Source organism: Anthonomus grandis, chromosome 22 (assembly GCF_022605725.1).
Source record: "Anthonomus grandis grandis chromosome 22, icAntGran1.3, whole genome shotgun sequence".
NCBI classification, from domain to species: domain Eukaryota; kingdom Metazoa; phylum Arthropoda; class Insecta; order Coleoptera; family Curculionidae; genus Anthonomus; species Anthonomus grandis.
Genome location: NC_065567.1, coordinates 8,217,974 through 8,243,264, shown reverse-complemented (window position 1 = coordinate 8,243,264; position 25,291 = coordinate 8,217,974). Strand labels below are relative to the sequence as shown.

General features: G+C 31.3%; 2 protein-coding genes across 4 annotated transcripts in view; one reads left to right on the top strand and one right to left on the bottom strand.

The window, feature by feature from the left end:
* Nucleotides 1–5,588: 5,588 nt before the first annotated feature.
* On the top strand, nt 5,589–9,644 carry LOC126749245 (uncharacterized). The gene is made up of 3 exons (XM_050458946.1): nt 5,589–7,601; nt 7,704–8,010; nt 8,883–9,644. Exons 1-3 carry the CDS (start codon nt 7,453–7,455, stop codon nt 9,642–9,644), a joined length of 1,218 nt encoding a protein of 405 aa, XP_050314903.1. The 5' UTR covers nt 5,589–7,452.
* Nucleotides 9,645–13,150: 3,506 nt separating this feature from the next.
* Nucleotides 13,151–25,291, bottom strand: part of LOC126748214 (protein grainyhead) — a 220,459-nt gene continuing 208,318 nt past the window's right edge. For 2 of the 3 annotated variants that reach the window (XM_050457294.1, XM_050457296.1), the window contains 7 exons: nt 22,677–22,788; nt 17,545–17,639; nt 17,203–17,358; nt 16,931–17,110; nt 16,475–16,849; nt 15,191–15,255; nt 13,151–14,923 (listed from right to left, as the gene is read on the bottom strand). In XM_050457294.1, coding sequence (XP_050313251.1) covers nt 14,797–14,923; nt 15,191–15,255; nt 16,475–16,849; nt 16,931–17,110; nt 17,203–17,358; nt 17,545–17,639; nt 22,677–22,788 — 1,110 coding nt within the window. In that variant the 3' untranslated portion in view covers nt 13,151–14,796. The remainder of the gene's footprint in view (nt 14,924–15,190; nt 15,256–16,474; nt 16,850–16,930; nt 17,111–17,202; nt 17,359–17,544; nt 17,640–22,676; nt 22,789–25,291) is intronic. The other variant, XM_050457295.1, reaches the window with a different exon arrangement.

Sequence of the window (25,291 nt, the reverse complement as noted above, 5' to 3'; positions counted from 1 at the left end):
GACATTCTTGCGTTTGCATAGCATTATGTATAACTGTGATTCCAGAAGAGGTATCCATAGGTTCAATTCGGTTTTGGTTGTAATTTCTAACAATTGAGGAAGTTGCAGGTCGTTTTTGTTTTGGTTAAATTGGTTGGTTTAATGTTTAATCATGATTATTATTTGGGTTGAAACTTTGTTAAGTTACTTATTTTTACTAATAAATGTAAATTTTTTATTAAAAGACATTATATCTTTTTTGGAGCACCCCCGGTATACCTTTAGGTATATACAACCTATAGTATATATAACCTAAAACTTACCTACCCGGTAAGTTTTAGGTTAAAAATATATATAAAAAAAAGTCCTTTTAAAGTCACTAAAATTTTTTTTCTATATAAAAGTAACTTAACTGACCTGAATGAAAGGTCGTAATAGACTGATGCCAAGTTTAAATTTTTGGACACCTATCCGAATTTTTTGGATGTGGAAGTCCCATTTTAAGGACGTGTATACAATAAGTTCACATATTCAACAACTTTTAAATTGGTGTTATGTAGTATAAAAAGGTTCTAACGTATTTTTATTTGACAATATTCTAGTCTTAGAAATGTTAAAGCAGAGAAGATAAAAAGAAATTAAGGTAGGAAGAATATTTAATGGTGACTAGGTCATATGATATGTTTCTTTGTATCTCCTTGGATGCTCCAAGTTTCAACATCGTCAGAAGACGGTCTAAACAAGCTGATTTCCGTTATTAAGCTATGACTTAAACCGTTTTAAATGAATCCGATTCTCTGAACCCGGGAAAAAAGTTTTTTTGGAATTTTCAATTAGGAGTCATTTGCGTCGTTATGGTTTTTTTTAATTTTTTTGAAACTTATAGGCATAAAACCCCCGATGAAAAGAATTTCTGAAAGTATCATTATGTAAGTATTTATTTAAAAATTATTCTGAAAGTATATTTTTTCATAATGACATATTCATTTGTAAAATATAAATATTTCCATGAACACAGTTTGTATTTGGCTGAGATTATTTCATCCCACTCATAGAACTCACACCACGTCTCACTCCATACCTTTGTAAAAAGAAAAGATAAATAGCGAAATTGAAACCAACACCGCACCATGGCAGTTTAGCTGATCATACCTTTAATGATTATTATATAGCAAAATATTATTTTAGGATCCTCTGGGCGAATATTTTCTTGCAATACGATTTTACCGATATTATAGGTGCATATTCGCATTTAATTTTTTAGGCCCTTTCGAAATAATAAATATTAACGGTTTTATATGAGTAAAAAATTTCCTAAAATTAGGATTAAAAAAAATTTCAATTTTTATACAAAATTTCGTCCTATATTTATACTTTCATAAATTTATAAGTACATAAATAAATTAGAAATATCACAAACTGAATCGTAATTCCAGTATGTTTTTCTTAAAATTGCATATGCCTTTACTTTAATTCGAAAAACCAACATTGCGGAAATAAACCTAAATAAATGTCATAAAAAAATTACGTCATTAAATAAATCTATTTAATTTTATAAAGAATCCGCTTATAACATAATTGATTTATACGCGAATGCTATCAACACTTACTTAATAAATGGCGCATTTATAGGGGTAACATTTAAAAGGTCCTTTACCTTATTAGTACTATTTATAACTTCCACTTCATCAGCGATGTCTGATTTTGATCAGTTTCCAATGTTTCAGGTTGAGAAATGTCCTCTGATGAAGATGCCAATCTAATTGCCTCAATAATATTTGAATCCGAATGCATGATTTTCAATGCTTTTTAAGATATTCCCCTTTAATGTCCTTTTAAAATTTACCAATTTCTTATATTTTTTCAAGAAGAAATTGTAAAAACAACCTGGAGGAGATTATAGTAAGGGTCATCAATACGGTACTTGCCAGAGTCTTCGAAAGGTTTTGCTAGAGAAATGAGTCACAACCAAATTTCAAGGAATGTTGAAAGACCAAATGAAAAAACACATAGAGTTCTAATATTGTTAAACGACTGAGACAAAAATATTGCTTCTATTTAAAAGCTGACAAGGGAAACAAAGTTGTTATTTTAGACAAAGCAGAATATTTTAAACTACTTGATCTTTTTGAAAATGGTCCATATAAAAAGATTTCTAACAACCATTTATCAAAAATGATCTCGCAGGTTAAGACAGCATTGAATAATTGCAAAAACCTCGCTTCTTCTTTAGAAAAAGTTACAACTTTCAGACCCAACAATTCCAATTTTATATTGTTTACCAAAAATCCATAAACCTGGCAATAAAATGAGACCAATTGTCTCCACTATAGGATCTCCAACTTACAACATTTAAAAGTTTTTAGTTAAGCAATTTGAGACATTAAAATTACCTTATGGATGATTTTTAGTCAAAAACAGCAACAGTTTATTTCAAAAGTCAATAATTTAATTCTAAGTGAAAATGAAACTCTTGTTTCTTTCGATGTATCTTATTTGTTCCCAAGCATTCCTGTGATAAAAATTCTTATGATTAAAAATTCTGCGATGGCTTATTGTTTCTATGCGAAATCATAAAGGAAATAAGTGTTAATGTAAAGTTATTGCGTCTAGCCTATAAGTAGGTCGATTAATTATGATAGCGTAAGCAAGTTAGCTATCGAACAAAAGGTTATTATACTTGAATGAAAATAATATAGTTTTGGTTTTAGTAGAGAATGTGTGTTTTAATTTGAGTACGTTCCATTCGAACAATATATTCTTAATGTTCCCAAACTAAGAATATTATATTAGGACCCTGCCAGCCGCACGTGCTTAAGTTAAGTTTTATAGTGGTAGCACAATGCCTACGGTTCCATCACAGATTAAAAAGGCTACTAGCTAAAAAGTTTGCTATTTGTGGTTACAGTTGAAAAGAGTCCTGTTTCCCTGAAAAGAAAGTTAAAAACGATACTTAAAATGGGTAAAACACAATCCAAGGAAGAAGTTATAATAGCACAAAGTGGAAATAGCGGCGGCGTTACTGCTGATGGACGTAATGGCGTATCGGCAATGGAAGTTTTGGGTTGGTTGGTGGTACAGTCGTAGTAATCTGTATCCTTTGGTACTGCTGTCGTCGGGCAAAGAAAACCAAGTCAAGAACCAAGTTTAATGAACTAAGCAGAACCTAAGTGAGTAGTGAGTGAGTGGTGAGTTTAGTAGTTAGTGAGTTTTAGTGTTAAGTGGATAAATATAAATAAAAAGTCAATAGTTATGGATTCTAGTAGAATGGTCTATATGGAGGTTAAAGAGTAAGAACAGATTAAATGTTTTAGTAGTATATACGCTTATTTTTATATATTTTTGTTTCTCAAGTAATTATCAATGGTTAGCGAATTTAAAGAATTATTAGGAAACATTGTTCAGTTAAGACGTAATAATAAAGGCCGGGTTCGGAGATTGTAACTTCAGATGCCCTATCTCGTGTGTGTATAAATGTTGATAAATTAAAAAGTATGAATGAAAACGTGAGGGGTATTATGAATGTGATGACTCGAGCATAATATAAGGAACAAGAAAATTGCTTAGAAGTGGAAAGTAATTCTATGAATCATAGGCCTGATCAACCAGTTATTGTAGAGTTGCTTAAACGTCCAGCTAATTTAATAGAACTACAACCAATATCATCTACAGAATATTTAAAAATAGAAAACAAAAAACTAGCTAGTAATAAAACGAAGAAGGTAGGCAACAATAATATAGTATATGATGTCGATATGCAAATTATTTATATTATTCAGAATGGTCGACCAACGTATGACTTAGGTACTTCGTTGGGACATCTGATAAGATTTTGCAATGAATATAATATTCCGGAAGTCGTTATTTTAAGAAATGAACGTTCAGAAAAATTTTTAAATGACTTAAGAAAAAAGAAAAATATTTAAAAAAAATAGTGCACTAAAAATTATAGTTATAAAGGATAAACAACGCGTTGATAATGATGAATTAAAACAATTGATTATGAATGATTACCACATGCTACCTACAGGTGGACATGCAGGTATAACTAGAATATGTAAAAATATTAGGAAAAACTATTTTTGGTCCAACTTGGAGAAAGATGTAGCAGCTTTTGTTAAACGGTGTGATGACTGTCAAAGGTATAAACATTCAAATATGATTAAACAACCAATGACGATCATTACAACAGCTACTTCAGGAACAGCTACAATGGAAATCAAGTAAAAAGCTTGAAATGATGCAAGAGCTAATATTTTAGAAACAAAATGTAAGCGGAAGGAAAATTTTGATAAAAACTGTAAATACATTAGTTATAAACCAGGTGAAAAAGTATTGTTACAAAATAATAGTAAAGTGAATAAAATGGACACATTGTTCCAAGGATGATATACGGTTATTAAGGAAAGAGATGTAATAATTATTTTAGACATTGACGGTAAAAGTGTGGAAGTGCATAAAAATAAAGTAAAACGTTATAGTGATTAGATTAAGTAGAGCTATAATGGTGTTTATTATGGTTATAATAGTAAGTTATAAGGTTTTAGTTTAAGTTTATTGGGTTTTAGTTAAAAAAAAAAAAAACAATATTGTAACATAGTTTTGTTTTTTTTTTAGCGGGAAAGGTGTGGTAGTATGCAATAGGTTAAAGACCCTTAAAAGTAGTTTTTAAAAATTCTGCGATGGCTTATTGTTTCTATGCGAAATCATAAAGAAAATAAGTGTTAATGTAAGGTTATTGCCTCTAGCCTATAAGTAGGTAGATTAATTATGATAGCGTAAGCAAGTTAGCTATCGAACAAAAGGTTATTATACTTGAATGGAAATAATATAGTTTTGGTTTTAGTAGAGAATGTGTGTTTTAATTTGAGTACGTTCCATTCGAACAATATATTCTTAATACCCCCAAACTAAGAATATTATATTACGTTTAGTGATTTTATTTTTATTCGTGTATAGTATGACAGCATATTCTAAAACATGCTCATTAGAATCCCACTTAATTCCTACTATTATAATATTATGATAATATTTAATTATCATATGTAAATTATTATTATTATTATTATTAGATTATTTTGGACTATAAAACTGTAGTTGCCATCATCTTTAAAAACAGCAAGGAGCATTCCGGAGACGCGAGGGAGACTCAACCTGCTCCTGGTACTTTAAGCTAGTTAGGACTATAAGCACTGTCCTGGCAAAAATCTTAGTTTTTAACCATTTTATTCTTAGAGAGATAATACTTTGCCAGAGGCAGAGGCGAGAATAAAATGACGCCATCATAGCGACCCACGTCTTGTTCCCGGGTGGTGCGGAGGCAATCATATGCTCTGCATACTTTCCGGGCGATGCAGCAGAATAACTTACTTCACAGATGATGCAAAATCCGATTGCATACTGCAAAAAGAAAAACGTGCAGTTTATCCTGGGATGTGATGCAAACTCTCACCACACAGCCTGGGGAAGCACAAAAATTAGTTACAGAGGTGAGTCTCTCTTCAACTATATACTTGGAGAGGGAAAAGCAATTAATAACACAGGCCATGAGCCAACCTTTATCAGTGAAAACAGAAAAGAGTTACTAGATTTGACTATTAGTTCAAACTATATCGGCAGTTCAAACTATATGTTCGAACAATTAGTTCAAACTATATTGCAACTGGGTGGTGTCATCGGAGCCAACATGCTCGGATCACAGACACATACGGTTTGATATTGCTATCGGTAACATACCAATAGTTGAAACAACTATGTACACCGTACTGTTAATAGTACAAAACAGATGCAGTGGTTATGAACACAGGTAATCAGATCGAGGATCAACAAACATCAAAACTGATCAAACACAAAAACTGGCCAAAACAAAACTTAACAGCCTTTAAAGGCAGGCGTGCTTGTTCATTACGGGGGCGATCAGTACCACCCTAAGAGCCGCCATGGAAGTACTACTTGTACTGACCCCTCTGGAGATATTGCAGGGGGAAGCCATAAGAACGACTTACAGACTGCACTACGTCATAAATGGCATCTCGGCAAACAAAGTCTGGATGGAATCAACTGAACTGGCTGAGAAGGTGTGAAATCACAGCACAATTGGTATGCCATCAGACCTAATGCCAAGAAAAACACTAAACACGAGTTCATACTCGGTCAACATACCAGACCGAGCATACTGGGATCAGAAACGGATGAAACTAGAGAAAGCAGACATTCGAGTATATTCAGACGGCTCCAAAACCAATTGTGGAGTAGGAGCTAAGGTCAGAGAGATCTATCTGTCTTGGGAAAGACTTCAGACGGAAGTACATGGGATTGAAATCTGTGCAAAAATGCTTAACCAAATGCAACTTGAAAACAGAACCATCAAATCTACAGTGACAGTCAGGCGGGTCTAAAAGTGCTAGAATCCCCTACCTACACATCTAAAGCAATTTGGAGCTACAAAAGCGAGCTCATATTGCTTGGGGAAGAGATCAAAATTAACCTCATGTGAAGCACCTCGAGCCGTAATGGGAATGTATACCGGCTACTGCAGACTACTACTAGAACATTTAAATTTTCGATAGGGCTCTTGATAATTCGAAATTCATGTGTAATGTTTTTTTAGAATTTTCTCTCTGATAGCTAGAATCAATTCGTAACGGATCAATTAACGCACCTCGTAATATTGCCCCTATATGTCAGTTTTATAGTTTATTAACAAAAAAATAAAAACCATTTTTTCTTTCTATTTTGTACCAAAAAAAAAATGTGGGTTTTTTAAGTGGAGATTGCTAGTTTAGGGGGTGATTAATAGCCAATTTAGAAGAAAAAAATGGTGCTGTGGGAAAAAAACTGTTTTCTGTTGTTTTTTTCACATTTTTCCTAATATCTCCGCTTCTATAGCTATTGATTGATGGTTTCTTTTATTCCGTATTTTTTTGTGTAATAATTCTTTTTATATTTTATTATAATTACCTTTCAAAATAAAAATGAGATATTAAAAAAATCGACGTAAAATCCCGTTTGCCAAATCTTAATATATAGGCTCTTATGGGACCTGATCTTTCCCTTTATATTTTCCCTTTATATTTTCCCTTCCCTTGGTGGCACTCGTATGAATCGTTAAAAAAAATTTTATTAAGTTTTACTACTCTTTGAATAGTCTTCAAGCAGAAAAATGAAATTTTGAATACGGAGCATATTTTGAAAAAATGCTCATTTTTATCCCGGATTTTGTTCCAAAATCGAAAAATATTTTCTTTTTCGTTAACGAACTTTTATTTAGAAGAAAAATATATATAATATTTTTCAAACAGTTTTATAATCCATACCCAATTCCTTTCCAACACTTCTATTGATCGTATTGAATCCACTTTACGCCGGTTCCACACATTGGGCCCAATGTTGGGGCCAACAGCGTTCGAAATGTGAAGAGTGGCCACACATTATCACCAAGCTTATTCCTTTGTGCACCGGGCCAACATTAATATGTCTGGGGCTAAACGTGAAAAAGAAATTGCGTTGTGTGCGTTTGCAGTGATGACTGCTAACAACTATATTATAAATTTAATTCTGCAAAAAAAAAGACCTCGTAAAAGAAGATGGTGGGTTACAACTCTTCATAGGTTACGTAATCAGTAAGTAATAAATCAATAATGATTAAATTATAATTATTTTATAGTGTCTATGTACATACCCACTGCATATTACGAGTATCTTAATTTCTATTTTTGTTTTAGATATGATGGACGGCATTTATTAAATAACTTAAATCAAGAACCTTCAGGAGAATTTAATAATTTTTGCCGTATGTCTCCAGTAGATTTTGAGTATCTTCTGCGATTGATTGAACCTGAAATAAAGAAAAAAGATACTTTGTGGAGAAAAGCTATCCCTGCAAAAGTACGATTGGCAGTTACACTGCGATTTCTTGCGACAGGAGATAGCTTTAAAAGCCTTCATTTTCTTTTTAAAATCTCAAGCCAAGTTATTTCGATGATAGTACCCGAAGAAGCTTTATGTAAGGCATTAAAAGGTTATGTAAAGGTAGGTTGATATAGCTAGGTTTGTTTATTAAATATCTATTACAAGTTTTTATACTGAGCTTGATACTGGATAGAGAATACCAAAATAACGCAAACATAAACTCCTGTAGATATTAATTTTTTAACAACATTTATTTCGAACATTTTGTTTATGAATTTAAATCATTGTGTGTGCGCCATATCAAAAGCTTTGCGCACTAGGTCATTTTGAATAATATGCGCTTTTGGTTTTGGTTGCAAAATATAAATATCGTTTTGATACGTGTGTGATAGACTACAATCTGTTAATGATGGTGATGGCAAAGGTTGTGGTACTGATACCGGCGGAGGAGCTGACATACTCTGAGAAGAGGGTGCTACATAAAATTCATTTCGACTATATACTGACGACGTAGATGATCCACTCTGAGGAGATGGTGCTGTATAAAATTCATTGCGACTAACATATCTTTTTTTATTAAACATTAGTGCATCTATTTCATCCATGATTTCTTTTTGACTTGCTTCATTGAACTTTTTTATTTTTTTTTTTTGAAAGAAGCTTTTAATTTTTTTTTTAGCTTGCGTCAGCTCAGCATTTTGTCGTTTTCTAGACGATGTAGAAATCGTTTCTGTATTACAATTCGGTGATTCACTTTCAATATTTTCACCCATTTCCGTAGGCTCGCTTTGCTCATTAGAAAACTGACATGTCTGAAACAAGGAAGATAGAAAAATAGTAAAATATTAAAATAAACACAAAATGTCTGAGAACAACGTTTCAAGCACTACAACTTTCCTGTTTACATTTTTTTTTACACTTAAGGGGGTGGGAAAATAATGATCGCCCTGGCCGCAACGTTTTTTTTTTTAATTTTTATTTTACTGTTCCAGCTGCCTACAACTAATGACGAATGGCTTCCTGTAGTTCGTGGATTCGAAAACGTATGGCAATTTCTGCATTGTTTGGGAGCTCTTGATGGTAACCATATTATGCTACAAGCACCTGTCAACAGTGGATCGGAGTTCTTTAATTATAAACATAACTTTAGCATCATATTGCTAGCAGTGGCTGACAGTGATTACAATTTTTTGTTTGCCGATGTTGGTACTCATGGACGTATGAGTGACGGTGGAGTTTTTAATAATAGCTTGCTGTATGAAAAAATTAAAAGAAATGACGCAAATTTCCCAGAAGCAACTCCTCTGCCCGGAAGAAATGTGGCTGTGCCATACGTTTTTGTGGCTGATGCTGCATTTTCATTATCAGCAAATATAATGAAACTTTTTCCTGGTATACCTCCTCCTGGCAGCCCACAGAGAATGTTTAATCAACAGCTATCACGTGCCCGGGTAGTAATTGAAAGCAGTTTTGGAATTATGACATCGGTTTTTAGAGTACTGGGAAAACCTATGTTGCTGCAACCTCAAAAAGCTGCAATTATAACTTTAACCTGTGTAATACTGCATAACTTTTTGAAGAAAAGTCCTCACTCAAGAAATATATATTTGCCTGAAGCAAACCACATTCCAGATGAGCAACAAAATTGTCTAATGCCCTTGGAGCAAGTTCCGAGACTATCAACAGAAAATGCTAGGGAAATACGAGATGAATTTGCAAATTATCTTTACTTACGAAGGCAAAATATGCAATGAATAACTAAGTACATACAATATATATATATATTTAATTAAAGAAATATCAATTACAGTGTTGTTTTCACTTACCTCTGTATTTATTGTCACATTATCATCTTTGTTGTACACTGGTCCCAAAAAACTGTCCATCAGAGTATATGCAAACCTTATACCTTAATTAGTTGTGTATAGCTCGTCTGTCGATGCACCGGAACGATAAGATTCCTTACATTTTCTGCTGTGTAGTCTATAAGTGGACATCAATGACTCTCTTTTTTTTTAGTTCCGCAATTGCAAATTGACAATTCATGGCAACTTGTATACGTTGCCATGCGTCTATCATGGCATTCCTATTTTGGTGTTGAGAATGACGGGGGTTCCATAGAAGCGGTTCCGCTTGATACAGTTCTATAAATTTCAAAACTAATTCGTTGGTCCAACAACACGAAGCCATAGCCATTTTCGATTCACTTGACATGTTTACACCTTGAACAAATACATTTGACTGAACCAATGTGTGGTCGGCAAGACGAACGACGAGGCAAATCTCTTTGATCTTTTTCAAAAATACCGACATCCGTCGGGTGTGTCCCAATACGAGCGCCAACGTCGTTCAACGTTGGCGCCAATGCTATTTCGTTCATCCACACATTCGACGAACGCTATTGGCCCCAATGTGTGGAGCCGGCGTTATAGTCGAATACAAACCATTTCTTCTAGTCGTTTTTGCTCCTGGACCCTTGCAATAGAAGGTTTCTTGCACTTGCACATTGAAAATTGTTTTTCGCAAGGAATCGGTCTATACTGAAGGAATTTTCTGCATAAAACCATTTAATAATTTGAACTCTTTCGGAAGAAATGTAAACAGTCATACTTAGATTCAGAAAAAATAATACCGTATTCAAATTAAAATTCAACGTGACAGCCCAAGGCGGCCGCTCACCAATGAGAGGAAGCGGTGTTGCCATTATTTTGGACAAGCGTAATCTTCAATTCCCCAACCTGTATGTTAAAAAATATATCTTTAATATAAAAACTCCGTTTATATACTTAAAGTATTACTTGCCAGTATTTGTATCCCCAGACATTGGTTCTCAGAACCCAGTGAACTCGAGTAATGTGAAAATCTCCTACCCTAAAAGGAGTGTTATTTCTATAAGATTTTAATTTTGAAAAAACTTTCCCACAATCAGTTATTTATACGTGTTTATTTTAAGTAGAAATAATATATTAATAAAAAAATATATGTTTTTATTGATAAATAAGATCTCAGCTTAGGGTATTTATGTTTTACCTATCTATTATTGATTTATAATACCTTAGAAATGGAATATGTTATGGTAGCAATAATAACTGCTATCACACCTAGGGCCATTATAAGCGGGCATTATGATAATGCCCGGAAATTTTAATTTTATTTCTGTCATAATAAAGAATAAACATCCATTTTATACAAAAATAATTTTAATGGACAATTTACAAACTATACAAAATAGCGTTAGTGCTGCCACCTCTACCATCACAAAAAACACCGACTATTCTATAGTGGGATTAGCTACATTTTCCGGGACATTTAAAAATTGTAATTTTTATTTTGAAAATAAAGTTTTTTATTAAATTTAAAGCGTCTAAATCTTCTTCAATGATAGTAAAACTTTTTGAAGTTGAAGTTTTAGTTTCTGGTACCTTTATATCCAAGACCGTTCCTCTATCTTCAATATCATCAATGGTCATTTTGACCAACTCATCTCGTCTTAAACCTCCAAAAACACCCATTACCAATATGACTTTGTGTACCAAGTAGATATCATCAGGAGCCTTCTTAATAAATTTTATTATTTGTTCTCCTTCCAAAACTTTAGACTTCTCCGGGACATATTATCCTTTCGACTTAACTTTTAAAAAAGATATGAGACGATGGTATTGCGAGATGTCTATATTTTTATAGACCATTAACGTAGACCTTAGGGTAGAATACATGGTCCAGAGAGAGTTCGGACTGTATTTTTCCGACTAAAAATATTAAAATTTGTACAACCTATGTACCTATTAAAATAAAATCAATAACTTACCAGTTCCTGAAAATATGCCATTAGAACGGTTTCGGTTATTTGAACAATTGCGTTGGCATCTTTCCAAATACCAAATATGCCATACTCCCGATCATACTGTTGCCTTGATTTAACTGGCAAACGATTTTCGGTCGCTTTTATGGCCTTTTCTCTTCCATTTTAAGCAAATATTTAAACAAAAAATGCCAACTGACTAACTGACAGAAACATCAAGTCAAACTTAAATAATCACTGCAAGTCACTTGATAAATTTCTGTAGGTAGGTATGTACGTATACCTACCTGTACAGGTAGGCCCTATTTTTTAATTAATATTAAAATTATTTTTGTTCATAAAAATAAATTTTTAGGTAAAACATAAAGCATTGTATGCACCACGGGCATTGTTAGACTCTAATGCCCATCCATATCGTCCTTACAATGCCCTTGATATATAAATAGCTATTTTATAAGATAAATTGAACCGTAACGGGTTTGATTTTTTAAAATTCTGTATTAATTAACTGATTAAAAAATATTTTGATTATGTTAGTGAAGTGAGACAGAATTACGAACAAGCCTTACATTTAACAACTTAAATGTCATTTAACGTTCTATCATTATAATGATGGACTCAACTATATCAAATGCGATGCAAGCTAATTTATGCATGCGTGGTTGTGGTTGGGTTGGTAGATTCCTAAATAATTTTTATTATTGCACTTTATTTTCGTAGTTATTTTTATTTATTTATCATTTGAACATAATTTATGTTTACACAAAAATTCATGCTTACACTAGAATAAATCGCTATAATTGTTGTCACTGATCTAAATGCTCATAAATAAAGCAGCGTACCATAAAAGGTTTTTATTTTTGATTACGATGAAGTAGGATAATACCTAAATTCAATGTGGTAATTAAAATTAAAAACACTTAATGTAATACGTAAATATAATTTTATTTATAAACTCAAGACTTACATTAATAAAAACTTAAGTAATATTGCGGATATAATCACCTCATCTAAACATTTCAAACAGATTTAATACCAAAGATGATGAGAGTTGTTCTAGAACAACTAATTTTTAATTTATGCTAAAGTTTGAATACAGAGAGCGATCTTAAGCTAAATAACTAATATCAAAATGGAGATATACAACTGACTATATTGGTTGTACCTTTTTTATAAAATAAATTATAAAATAAACATTTACACATACAATCTCTTTTGTAAATCAGATCAGTACCACGTAGAATATAAAATATAATTTAATACAAAGATGAAAATATTTCGAAGAATTGTACTTCAAAAATTATTATTGTTAGAAACGTTCAATCAATTTTTGGACAATAGCTAGAAAGAAAACGTAAAGCATACTATATAGATCAGGTACATTACTTTCTTATTAAATATTAATTTGGAGATTTTTAATCGTTTAAATATTTTTGTATACAAACTAAATTTTGTGAGTACATTCTTCAGGTTCTCATGGGTAAATAAAAGTTCTTATCACAACACCACAGGTGTTTTCTCTACGTCATAACGCATATTATATACAACAAATAAATCCTAAAGCTATATACAACGAAATGGATCCTTATTTATGTGCCATCATATACACACCTAAACGTTCTTTATGTCTAATGTGTTCTTCAGACCATTATTTTAAAACATATTATACCTTAATTTTGAGATCATTTATGGATTGACCAATCAAATTAAGTGTAAAGTATCATAGAAAATTGTTCGATTAAAGGAGTGTAGTAATATATTATTATTGTATAAACGCTTAAAAGATAATGTATTTGTATACTGTTATACATGGTTAATTATACATGGTGTCCGTAACGGATGGCTCATGTTTCGTTTTCTACATTTCAAAGTAAATAGATTATTGGGTAATAAATTAACAAAGTTTCATTATAAGTATTATTCATTATATTAATCAAAAAAGCCCTAATTTAAATTTTAGGTCAGGGCAAATTCTCAAAATAACAAATAATCAACAAAAAAGTAATTTAAAAAAAACTATTCAAAATTCCGTGCCACTCGGTAAGAATACCACGTATATTAACATTGAGAGTATATTTTATAGATAACTATTAATTATGTTTTCACAGCAACATAATTGTAATATTTTTAATAAATACATTAAAACAATCCAGTTTTTCATTTTAAAAAATCATTGTGGAATAAACTGCAACAAGTATACTCGACAAACCTATATTGTAGTATAAAGATTTTAATTTAAGTTAATAAATTGGAAATAAGTCTTTAAAAGTAGCAGATTTAGGACGGAAATAACACCACTTATCCCAAAAAAAATTGATCGATTTTTGACCGTCTACTCTATTTTATCTACTATAGTGTAGCTTTAGTCTTAAATAAATATTTGCCTCACACAACAAAATTATTTATATTCAATAGTTTTTCAATAAATGTGAATAAAATTGTTAATACTACTGTTGTTTATCAACCGATAAGAGAAAAATTAGTTTGTTTGTCTGATATGTTGTAATTATGGTTAAAATCTTAGACTAATGGCAAAACATGAAGAAGTTCGGTTCAAAATTCCGATTTTTTTTCAAACGTAATAGTTTCATTACTGTCCTCGTCAACTCTGCTATTTCAACAGACTTAGCACAAAGAGCTACAAGGATGCTAATTTTTATACTATGTAAATTAAAAATATATTTCAATATATATATAAGACGGCCACAGGTAAATAAAAATTTATTGGCCTTCAGAAAATGTCAACTATAAATTAAAAAATATTTAAGAAGGACCAATAATGATGACCAATGCACCAAGCACAAAAATACAAAAAAAAAACTTTTTTACAAACAAATAATAAATGTCATTATCACCGAATTAACAGTGTGAAAAATCTAACAGATGCGCTGAATACTTGACCATGTCAAATCTAATAAAAACTAATAATAACAAAAAAAAAGATCTAACAATAACCTAATTTGATTAAAAATCAATAGAGTAATTAGAAAATCAACATTCCTACTATAAACAAATATAAAGTTCTACACTTTGCTCGTAACGTATAAAAACAATCACAACAATTGGAATGAGAAGTACGTGAAGTTACAAAATAAAATTTAATTTTAGTGTTTCATGAGTTCAACAAATGTGATGTCATATAATTCGTCATCACTTTCTTTAAACTCTAACAAAAATAAATCTTCATTGCAGTAGTATGCCACCATATCATCATCAATCTTGGCTATAATGCTAAAAAGTAAAAAGAAACATATTAGTATAGAATATTTAAAATTCTTAAGTTAGTTTTATTATGGTCCCAGAGCTTTACGTAGTTAGTAAAATGCGAACTGTTAGTGCTTACGCCAAGTGTTATAGGTTTTATTAAAAATCACCATTGACCCCATTTACACTTATGCATAACCTATAATACTGGGCCTCGAACCGTCAGTGTCCAGTTCACTTCTTTACAACTACTCCGCTACTTATTATTTTTTCAAACTTCTCTAAAAAACTTACCCTTTTTTGTTTTTGCGATACAAGTTATTTATGCTCGAAGCGCTAATTTTGTACTTATTCTCAATCTGCAAAATAAGGAAAACAGAATTAAAATTTTGAAAAAGAAGAGTTCTTTTCTGTCTTTCTTGATTAAGCTTAGATTTAGAAGAAGTACTGAGCTTTTGGAGGTCGAAAAAGTGAACTGATTTCACAAGGTGGTAAAAATCATATATGAGTATTTCGGCCCAAATTCTTTTAGCAGACATGCATTTTTCGTTTGGATATTAAAAATACATCATTTATAAGTATTAAAGGAGTATTTAATTAAAATTATATTTATCGGCTACTGAAGTCATTGCTATTTGATATATGATGAAGAAAAGTTACCTAATCTGACGGAACTAGATTGGAAAAATGAGGCATTACATATTAAATTTTTGTACTAATAAATCACTACTGTTAGATAAATAAATATTAAAAAAATTATCGAACTTCAGCCATCAAAGAAAAAAGTGGCAAGTTAATTAGATATGATATTTTATAGTTAACAATATGAAGTTCGTAACATTATTGATTACTTATATAGATTCGAAAATTAACCACACTAAAAAATATGCATATAAAATATTTTAACATTCTGAACAACTTATTAAAAAAATAAGACTTTTTCCATTAAAAAATATTTCATAATTAAAACGTTACATCGATTTAGAAGCTCACGAGTATTCTCTTCTTTTAAACATAACCTGAACCATTTTTGATTTTTTTGTCCATAATTCGTCTTTACTCTATATAACTGACATTCCTATTCCTAAGAAAGTATTTTTCCTAATATTGAAATAAATACGCATAGAAAAATCTGACCGACTATACGATTGTCCATTGTTTGTCAATTTTCAAGAACTTGGGCCTACAATGTTAATTAGACATGCCATTTTTAGTCTGGTTATTTTCTGAACGATGTAAATGAAATGAGTTTGAATTTTTTTAAAAAGCCCAGTACGTCCAGGTCCATGCACTTAAGCACAGAGCTTCCAGAATATATAACCCAGTGATGATAGCCCTTTATCCACTGACAAATTATGTAAAGTTACTGCATTAAATTGCCTCCCTTGTTCAATTTATAAACCAACATAAAGTTGTTTAAAAAATGAGCAAGGTTTAGCAAAGGTTACAAATAAAAACATCTTGAACAAAAATCGACATATAATTTTTTTTTCGGGCAATTTAAGTTAAACCTTTTTGGAAGCTCAAAAAGCATTACAAGCTAAAGCGTTATTCGTAAAGCTTCAAAAGTGAACTCACCGCATTGAGCAGTCCTTGCGTTGTAGGAGGCACTACGTGAAGTGGAGTATAGACATCATCATTATCCTGTCTAACGTATAACATTACTCTCTCATTTAAGGGCGGTGGACCAGCACTGCTTTGACTCATCAGTTTTGTTCTTTTAAGAGGGGGTGAAAACACCGAGTTTTCCGTTGATAAGCTCGAGTCTAGGATATTTTCTTTTTTGTCAGCATCTGGAGGAAAGTGATTGTGGAATTTTAAGGTGGGGGTGGTAGGCGGCTTGGACCCTGCATGAAGTAGGAACGGTGAGTTGGCTTTTACGTGATCCACTGAGCCGGTTAGAGAATTGTCCGGATCATGTGTATAAAAGCCTTGAAGCTCCATTGAGGTAAGCTATTAGTAAGATAAAAAGTTTAATATATATAATGTTTGGTTAATATAATACTTGCAAATAGGTTTTAAATCAATACTTACTTTATCGATATCCTCCGCAGGTGAGAATAGAACCGGAGGTTTTGTGAGGTCGCTCATTGTGTAGAACTCTGACCGTTCGCATACGGGATGATACAGCTCGTCTAGCTTTTTTCTGCCTGTAGCTGTCATTTTTCTTTTTGCTGCTCGTCTTTCTTCGTCCCTGGTTTTTCTTTCGGCTCCCTGTAAACCGCAAAGAAGCAATCATATAATAATATGTTTTCTTTATTTAAACAAGATAAATAGCTACTAGGTATATTAATTAAATACCGTACCTTATCACAGAAAACTTTGATTTGACAATACCCTCGATGATATACGTTGCTGTCCCTAGGGTCTTCGTAGGTATCGATTTGGAGATGTAGAGGTAAGCCCTTAACACCTTTCTGACTGCTAAAATCGGTGCTTAGGCATTGGACGGCAATATTAATCTGTAAACAAATATTATTTATATAATTAAAAGATATAAAATTAGGCACTTCGGTTTTTCTATGTCTTTAGTATTTTTAAATATACTTATTTTATGGCATATTTCTTATATAAAAACCTTATAGCACTTTAGAAACGTTCAAATAAAAAAGGCTGAAAAAAAATTTTTATGTGCTTTCAACTATTACCTTAGCAGGGCTTTCCATGGGATTCCAGTATATTGCAATGGCATTATGAGCAACTTCTTCAATGCAGCCAACCAATCCTACACTATTTTTTGTATCTGCAAAAAAAAAATACATTTAATATTTTACTAAAATATTAATGTGTATAATTTAACCGAGAACTTACCAATATTTGGGCGAAACAAATAGAAAGCGTGAAAAAAATTAAATTAATTAATTTTATTTAAGTTTTAATTAATTAAGTTTTTTAAAAATTATTTATTTAGTCTATCACCAGGCTTTTCTTAAAGGAAAAACTACATTAATTATTATTTTTTTTGAAACATTCTATGAAAAATTACTTAAACTTTTAAAACTTTCCTAAATGGGAGACTAAAATTTGGCTTTATTTTTCTTACATGTATGAGTATGATTTAAGAATCTGGAATAAATTGAATAGAAATTAAACTTCTTAATAAATCTATGGTACATATCGATTTTAGCATTCTTCATACTTTGTTGATAATATATGAGAACAAGTGGATCAATCGATCCATCGACCAAGCAGAATATCTTATGAGCTGTTGGAATGATCCAGGGTGGTATACATTCGCGACGTCACACAAGCTGTAAATTCAATTAACAGCACTATAGGAAGGTCGTGGCAGAGATTTGAAGAGACAAATGAAGTCAGACAAGGACAACAAGAGCAACAACGTATTTATCATAGGTTTATTCGCCTTCAGTCATTACGAAACCACAATAATACTGGCAACCAGCTAAGAAATGTTCATGGCGTTAGGATCACTGCGAAAAAAATCAGGAGTTGATTACGTGAAAACAATCTTTATGATAGATGTCCTGTTGGAGCCCAGTACTATCTCGTGGAAATCGCACAAGAAGATTATAACAGGTCAAAGAACATCAGAATCTACACACATTTACATCCTGATTAAAGAACGCTGAGAGTGTGGCGAAAACGTGCCAACGAGTTTGCAAACCATTCAAGAAGTTGATAGCTACTAAGGCAACTTTGATGATTTGATAGGTTTTCGAAATAATCTGCTTCCATTAAAAAGTTCCTAGCAGCAAACTAATATCGCGATTAAATTCTGAAACGTAATTTGGTGGAAATTTTGTACTTATACACGACGCATAATAAAAAAAAACACTAGAAAGCATTACAATAATTACTATCAAACTCGTTTAGGATAGGTTGAAAAGGCGTGTTTTAAATTAAGGAATAGTGTTTCAGACGAGCGAATAATTACTAAACTGTATCCAAGAACAATGGCTACAAATTGACCAAAATGACATGACAATTTCATTAGGAGCATGTCAAAACAGATGTCGAGCTGTTATCAGTGGGAATTTATGGATTTTTAATTTAAAGGGTGCCAGTAAGTAAATGGTAATGTGAAAAAAAGGATCAAAAGGGGACTCCGCCAGAATTTCGCGCTCAGATTCTTGATCGAAAGTCATTAAAAAAAAACATTTTTGGAGCATTCGTATCCTTTTAAAAATAATAGCTTTGCACCAAGTGGAATTCATCTGCTTGAATCCTCCCATTATCAAGCCAAGTAAAAGCAAATGTAGAAAAAAGAAAGTATTTAAAGAATAAACACTACAAAATAAGATTGTTTACTTATAGTTAAAATCTATTCTTCTATTTTTTTAGGCAGCAATACCTTCAATCACTTCTAAAATATTCTGTACCAGTTTTTTTTTTCTATTTAAAGCATAGCAAGAGTATTAAGTCTATCCTGAGCCATCGTACTTCTTAAAAAGCACATACTTTATTTTTAGAGTTGAAAAATTTTTCTGACATTACTTTACCATATTTACTCTCTTGTATATTTTTTCCAAACATTCAGCATATCGTTAATTTTATTTGTAAACCGGGCGTAGGACGGCCTAACTTTTTAAATTTTCTTCATAGGATGGTAGCCTATTTTCCAAAATATATTTAATAGTATTTCATTATTAATAATATTACGTTTAACACAAGAAAATAACCAAAACGAGGACATGAGATCCACAATGAAAATAAAATATTTAGGCGCTGCTGAACTCCGAAGGTGCAAACATTTAAGACCACAGCAAATGCATGACGCGAATGATTTGCGTCATGAGTTGGCATGGCAACCACAGATCTAATCGCCGATCTATTGGTCAACGTGCTTCGCGTGACGTCATATCGGGTTGCATTCGATTCGAGACCCTGTGGAAGTAAATTTTAGCTATACTACCAACGTCCACTCATTATTTTACTCTTGCGGAAATACTCTAAATTATTTCTCAATGAATCTCACTCACGAACTTATAAATATACCTGGACTGCTAATGCATATTGCCACGATACCCAAAAATGACCACTGCATGGTGGCCGCCATTTTTATAGTGGTTGTGTCCTTTTAATGTTGGTCACTCTGAAAATTTTTAGTGTTGCTAACAAAAAATATATTAAATAACGGTAATGAAGTTGACGATGCTGACGTTTGACGTATGAGTATAGCGGATTGCCTAGTTTTTGGCGATTTGTAAACGACGCTTGGGTATATCGTCTGGAACAGGTGATGTATCTTTCTCCTTATTTAATACGTGAATAATGTATCACCATCTTTATTTAAAGGTATTTGGTTCAGTTTCTCAAAACGAATTATTGTGAATTATCCGTCTGTATTGTTTATAATAGAATAATATATTGAGTTGTTGACAGAATAATATATTTTTACTATATAAACCCTTTATAATTACAAACCCTCATAAAATCATCTATATTTTGATTTTTATAGATGGTTGTACCTATTAATGTGGAAACACTGTACTTGGAAGGAAAGTAAAACTCGTAATAGTAAAAATAGAAAGAAAATAAGTGTTTTTAACTGAATTTGTTAAGTAAATACAAGCAAAAATTTAAATAAATATCATAATTTTCATGGTATTAGGATTTATAAGATTCAAGATTATCAGAAAAATAAAACAAATATTTTAAAGTGCATGCATCTATTTCAAGTTGATTAAAACTTTATCTCATTTAAGGCGAGGATTACTTTCTTTCATAAATTTTAACGAAATTCTTTAAGAAATACTAGAAAAATCACAGATCTAACGCAACCATCTTAAATTTTTACCTATATGTAACTTTTTATTTTGTATTTGCGTAAACATAACCTCTCAAAAACTTTAAGTGTTTTGTTTCCCTACAGTTGGCATAACTAAAATTTGTCAGAGTGACCAACATTGAAAGGACACAATCACGCAAAATGGCGGCTCCCTAGTAGTGTAGTAGTGTATATGTGTATAGTGTAGTAGGTCCCTAGTCCAGGTATATTTATAAGTTCGTTTCGTGGTCTCACTGTACACGGACGCGGCTGCCGGTTTAGGCTTGGATGAGATGTTATGTAGGTTATGAGGAGACTTTAATAGTCTACCTTATTTATTTTTATGTTTAGTGAATTTAATATTTTTAATTTTATTAAGGGTTGGGCAGTATTTCCAAAATGAATTCAGATGTATTTAATTTCAATATTTTACTAATATTACAAACTCTCATTTAATTGTCTTTTAATACCTTTGTCCCCTATGGTCTTTCAGTACCATGTTGACGTTTGTAACTTTAGCATTTTTATTTGATTTTGTATTAGATTTATTATGTACTTAACTATATTAAGACTATTGAACAGAGTTCAGTGAAAATATTGCTAGATATTTTACTTATTAATTTCTTATCAATCATTTAATTAATATGATTTTTAAAAATTTTAACAGATTTAAAAAAACCATAAAAAATATAGGTATAAGATTATATTATAACATTTGTAAAAAGAAATTATTATTAAACAATTTAAAACCAATTTGTATTACCAGTAAACATTTTAAATACGACATACGCACGCATATCACTTTTGATCCAAAATCGGAGCATAACTAAATTGAAATAGGCATAACTCTACACGGGCTTGATTTTGAGTAGGCGAGTTCTAATGCGAAGAAAATGATTCTGACATCGAACCAACAATTGTCTGAATATTTAATAGTATAATTATTTAATATTTATACGTCGCGTGGATAATATATGGCGACTGTAAAAATGCTATTAATTGTTTGTACGTAATTGGAAGGTACATTGTATTTAAATTCTAGCGCTGTGCGATTAAATAAACTGCCGTAAACTCATTTGTCGAATTCGAATAATATAATGGAGCTAATGCATTCAGAATACATTTTATATGAGTAATTTTATATTTATTTACTATTATCTCAGTTGAAATTCAAAATCTTTTGAATCATGAAATCCATCTTTTAATTTTAACATCAATAAAGTAAAGTATTCTAAAAATATTTCAATTAAATTAAAAATATACCATTTTATTTAATAGTGTAACACCTATATGAGACAATTTACAATGTTAGATGCAAATTGGACTGAATTAGTGATAATACTTTTACCCACACACATAGAAGAGCAAAATAGTATCGATATCGCCCACGACTTAGCCTACACGAATTCTCTATAGCTGAAAATGTTACAAGATATTAGGTACCCACATTGATACTGTTACAGAGTTGGTTTCCTTTATTATCGTTTATGCAAAACCCACTGTTACACATTACAATTGTATTTAATTTTTTTTTGCGAGAGATATATTAATATGATATAAACTGAAATATTTCTCGAAAGGTAATGTTATGTTACAAAATGCGTATGTACACGAAAGGGCGCCCCGTATAATAATGTTTGGTGATGGTTTCCTTGTGATTTTGTTATATATACAGTTAAAGCGTAAATAAGTCTTTGCTGTAGTATTTTATTTTCAGGCCAGACCCGTGTAGATCGTGGGTTTGATTACTATTACATTACGTATGCAAGTTAAACAAATGACATTGGGCTCTTCAATCGTAAAATATAATATAAAGAGCATTAATCTTAATTACAAATTATTGATTTAATTACAAATGATACAGAAATGTGTGAGGTCAATTAAACGATAAAAAAAAATCGAACAGAAGGAAAACACTTCATCGCGATGCGATTGTCTTTGTCTGAGCGAAACAATGGAGTACTTTAAATTGCAGGACAGTATGCAGTAACAAAAACAAAACGGATGGATCCCGAAGAAAAGAAATAAATAAAGAATCTCGCTAGTGCCTACCTGCGTCCAAAATTCGTTGTTTAACCGAGTGTTGCCGGCCGTGCCAGAACTGCCAAGCTTTTATTTCATCTTCGGGGCTCTTTTCTTCTCTAAACATCAGCATAACAATACTCTGCAACAAAAAAGAAATTATTATTTGAAAGATTCTTTATTTACAATTACTTTTCATTTCTTATTAGGTAAACTTTTAAAAAACTTGCGTTTAGATAATTAATAGTTATTAGATTTATTTTATTGCAACCCTTTTTAATTAATTGGGTTGTTTAGTAACTAAACACTATAATTATTAATTATTAAGTAAGCTTTCAGCTAATATTTTGAAAGGCCAAAACTAATATGAGAAAAAACTCCCAGAAAGATTTGAATTTGATTAAAGTTTGTTGAATGTCAAAAATATAATCGACTGCTAAAAGAAAGGTGGAGCTGAAAAACTAACTTTGTTTAATATTCAACATACCAAAAAAAGACCAAAACCTTTATGACGAGGACGCCATGATAAACTAAAAAAATAACAATAATTAACCTTTAAAATATTCTTCTGGTTATTAATAAAATTCAAAACGTGTTTTTTGTAAGCCGTATAAATTATAAAAAGCTCTTTTTCAGATTCAATAACGTTTTAGGTAAGATTGGTATTTTATTTGTTTTGTAATGTCACCGCGAAGTTATCGCAAAACGCATTAATATATATTATTAAAGTTAATTAGCAACTGTCTATAAACTTTTGTATTAATTGGTATAATTAAAGGTAGTACCAGTGGTCAGTCTTAATGATCGCGTACGTACATAATTGTAAATTGTCTTCATTAGAATTGCTGCATTTTGTCATAGGATAGGAAAAAGGCTGGTGACCAGCGACCATTACTCATGCCCATAAGAGGAATCGAATGTCAACGGAGCAGGTTTTTTCGTCAGATTCTTGATCAGTAATTGGCTTTCGACGTGAAATGCTCAACTGCTAATTCTTCATAATTTAATAAAAATAAGACCATCCCATACATACCAATGGACACGCCAGATTTTTTTTGGAATAAGTTTATTGAAGTTTTCTTTTCATTTTCCACTTTTTAACGTTAATAGACTTATTTTTTATTTGGCCTGCCCACTTGTAATATAAAACGAAAATTAATTATTGATGCGACCATTTAATATCTTTTACTTTAAGTACTCGTATTTAAAATTTATTTGATTATGCCCAAAAAATATCTGAAGTTTTGCTTGATAATGGTTATTTGATTATTTTTGTCGCTTAGCGATTTTAAATAAATATAAGATTTATTAGGTCATTAATCATTTTGCATCCATGCTATTTGCAATTTAATAACGTATTAAGAACGCCCACATATTTACGTAAAATCTATGTATATTAAATATCAATAATTGATCGAATCTGCTTCTATTAAAATTAGCGATTATTAAAATTTCCAATGTGGGTTGATGCAAATAACGGTTGGACCCCAATTCCCGCAATTAGTTCTCTAAATCGATCATATTTAATGAATACCTATCAACGTAAGAAATATTTTAATTATGCCATTTGTATATCGCACTCCTGGTGGATTTTCATAATGGAAATGGATATATTAAAATATTTTAATGAAACCAATTTATTCGAATTATTTATTTATCCCTAAAAGCAGAAATAAAATAAACATATCTATTTTTCGATTAAAAACATCATTACGCACTTCCATGAAATTCATTTGCATAGAAACGACCTGAAAAAAAAAGATCGGCAGAAACTGCAAGAACACAACATTCTGCATTCATGAAAATGCGCTTTTTGATACTTTGATAGTCTTGAGTTTATAATATATGCGTTTTATACCGTAAAACTTATCGGCTAAGCAATTACACTATGTATCCAAATATAGCAGTGACATATGTGGCGTAATCAAAATATGGTAATGGAAGTATTTTCGTAGTATTTCGTTTTTTCATTTCTAACTTCAAATATAAGCTTTAAAGTTAAAGTTTTCTAAAAAGTAAGGTTTACGGAAGGTACGGATAATGATTATAGTATACTAAATTACATCGCGAGTGTCGCAAAATAATAGTAAATATGGGACAGAAAATTCTTTACTTTCTGGAATTTTTAGCAGGCGTACAGTCACCCATATTTACTGCTAATGTATAATTGAAGTGCGATAAGATGCTTGAGATTTGATTTTTGCATACGATGTGCTTCGACTGTTCAAACAACAAAAATTTATTAACATTAGGGTTTAGCTGGTTTCTTGAGCCACATTTTTATCGAATAATACCTTCATAGAATATTTTGATGGCAGATAGGTTGCTTGAAGTGTATACCAAAAGTTCTAATCTTTAAGAACCAATTCAAAATGTTAATAAAATGTAATCAGAATTTTGATTGCAGATGTTAATTCCTTTTTGGTACTTTACCTCTAATGTATCTAGGTGATATACTGAAATAAATGGGGACAATTTTGAGAAATTTTTGTAAAAACCGGCAACCATTTAACCTTTAAAAGTATGTATATATAATAATGTGAATTAACTCTCCTATAAGTGATTTTGGGCATATTAACTTCTTTTGATCAGTTCTACAAATGTTAAAATAAATGACTTAACACTCTGTGTATGGAAAATGGGTG

Coding starts and splice junctions, on each gene's coding strand:
- LOC126749245 (XM_050458946.1), top strand. CDS start 7,453: ATGTCTGGGGCTAAACGTGAAAAAGAAATTGCGTTGTGTGCGTTTGCA. Junction 7,602..7,703: donor CTTCATAGGTTACGTAATCA/GTAAGTAATAAA, acceptor TTTTTGTTTTAG/ATATGATGGACGGCATTTAT. Junction 8,011..8,882: donor CATTAAAAGGTTATGTAAAG/GTAGGTTGATAT, acceptor TTACTGTTCCAG/CTGCCTACAACTAATGACGA.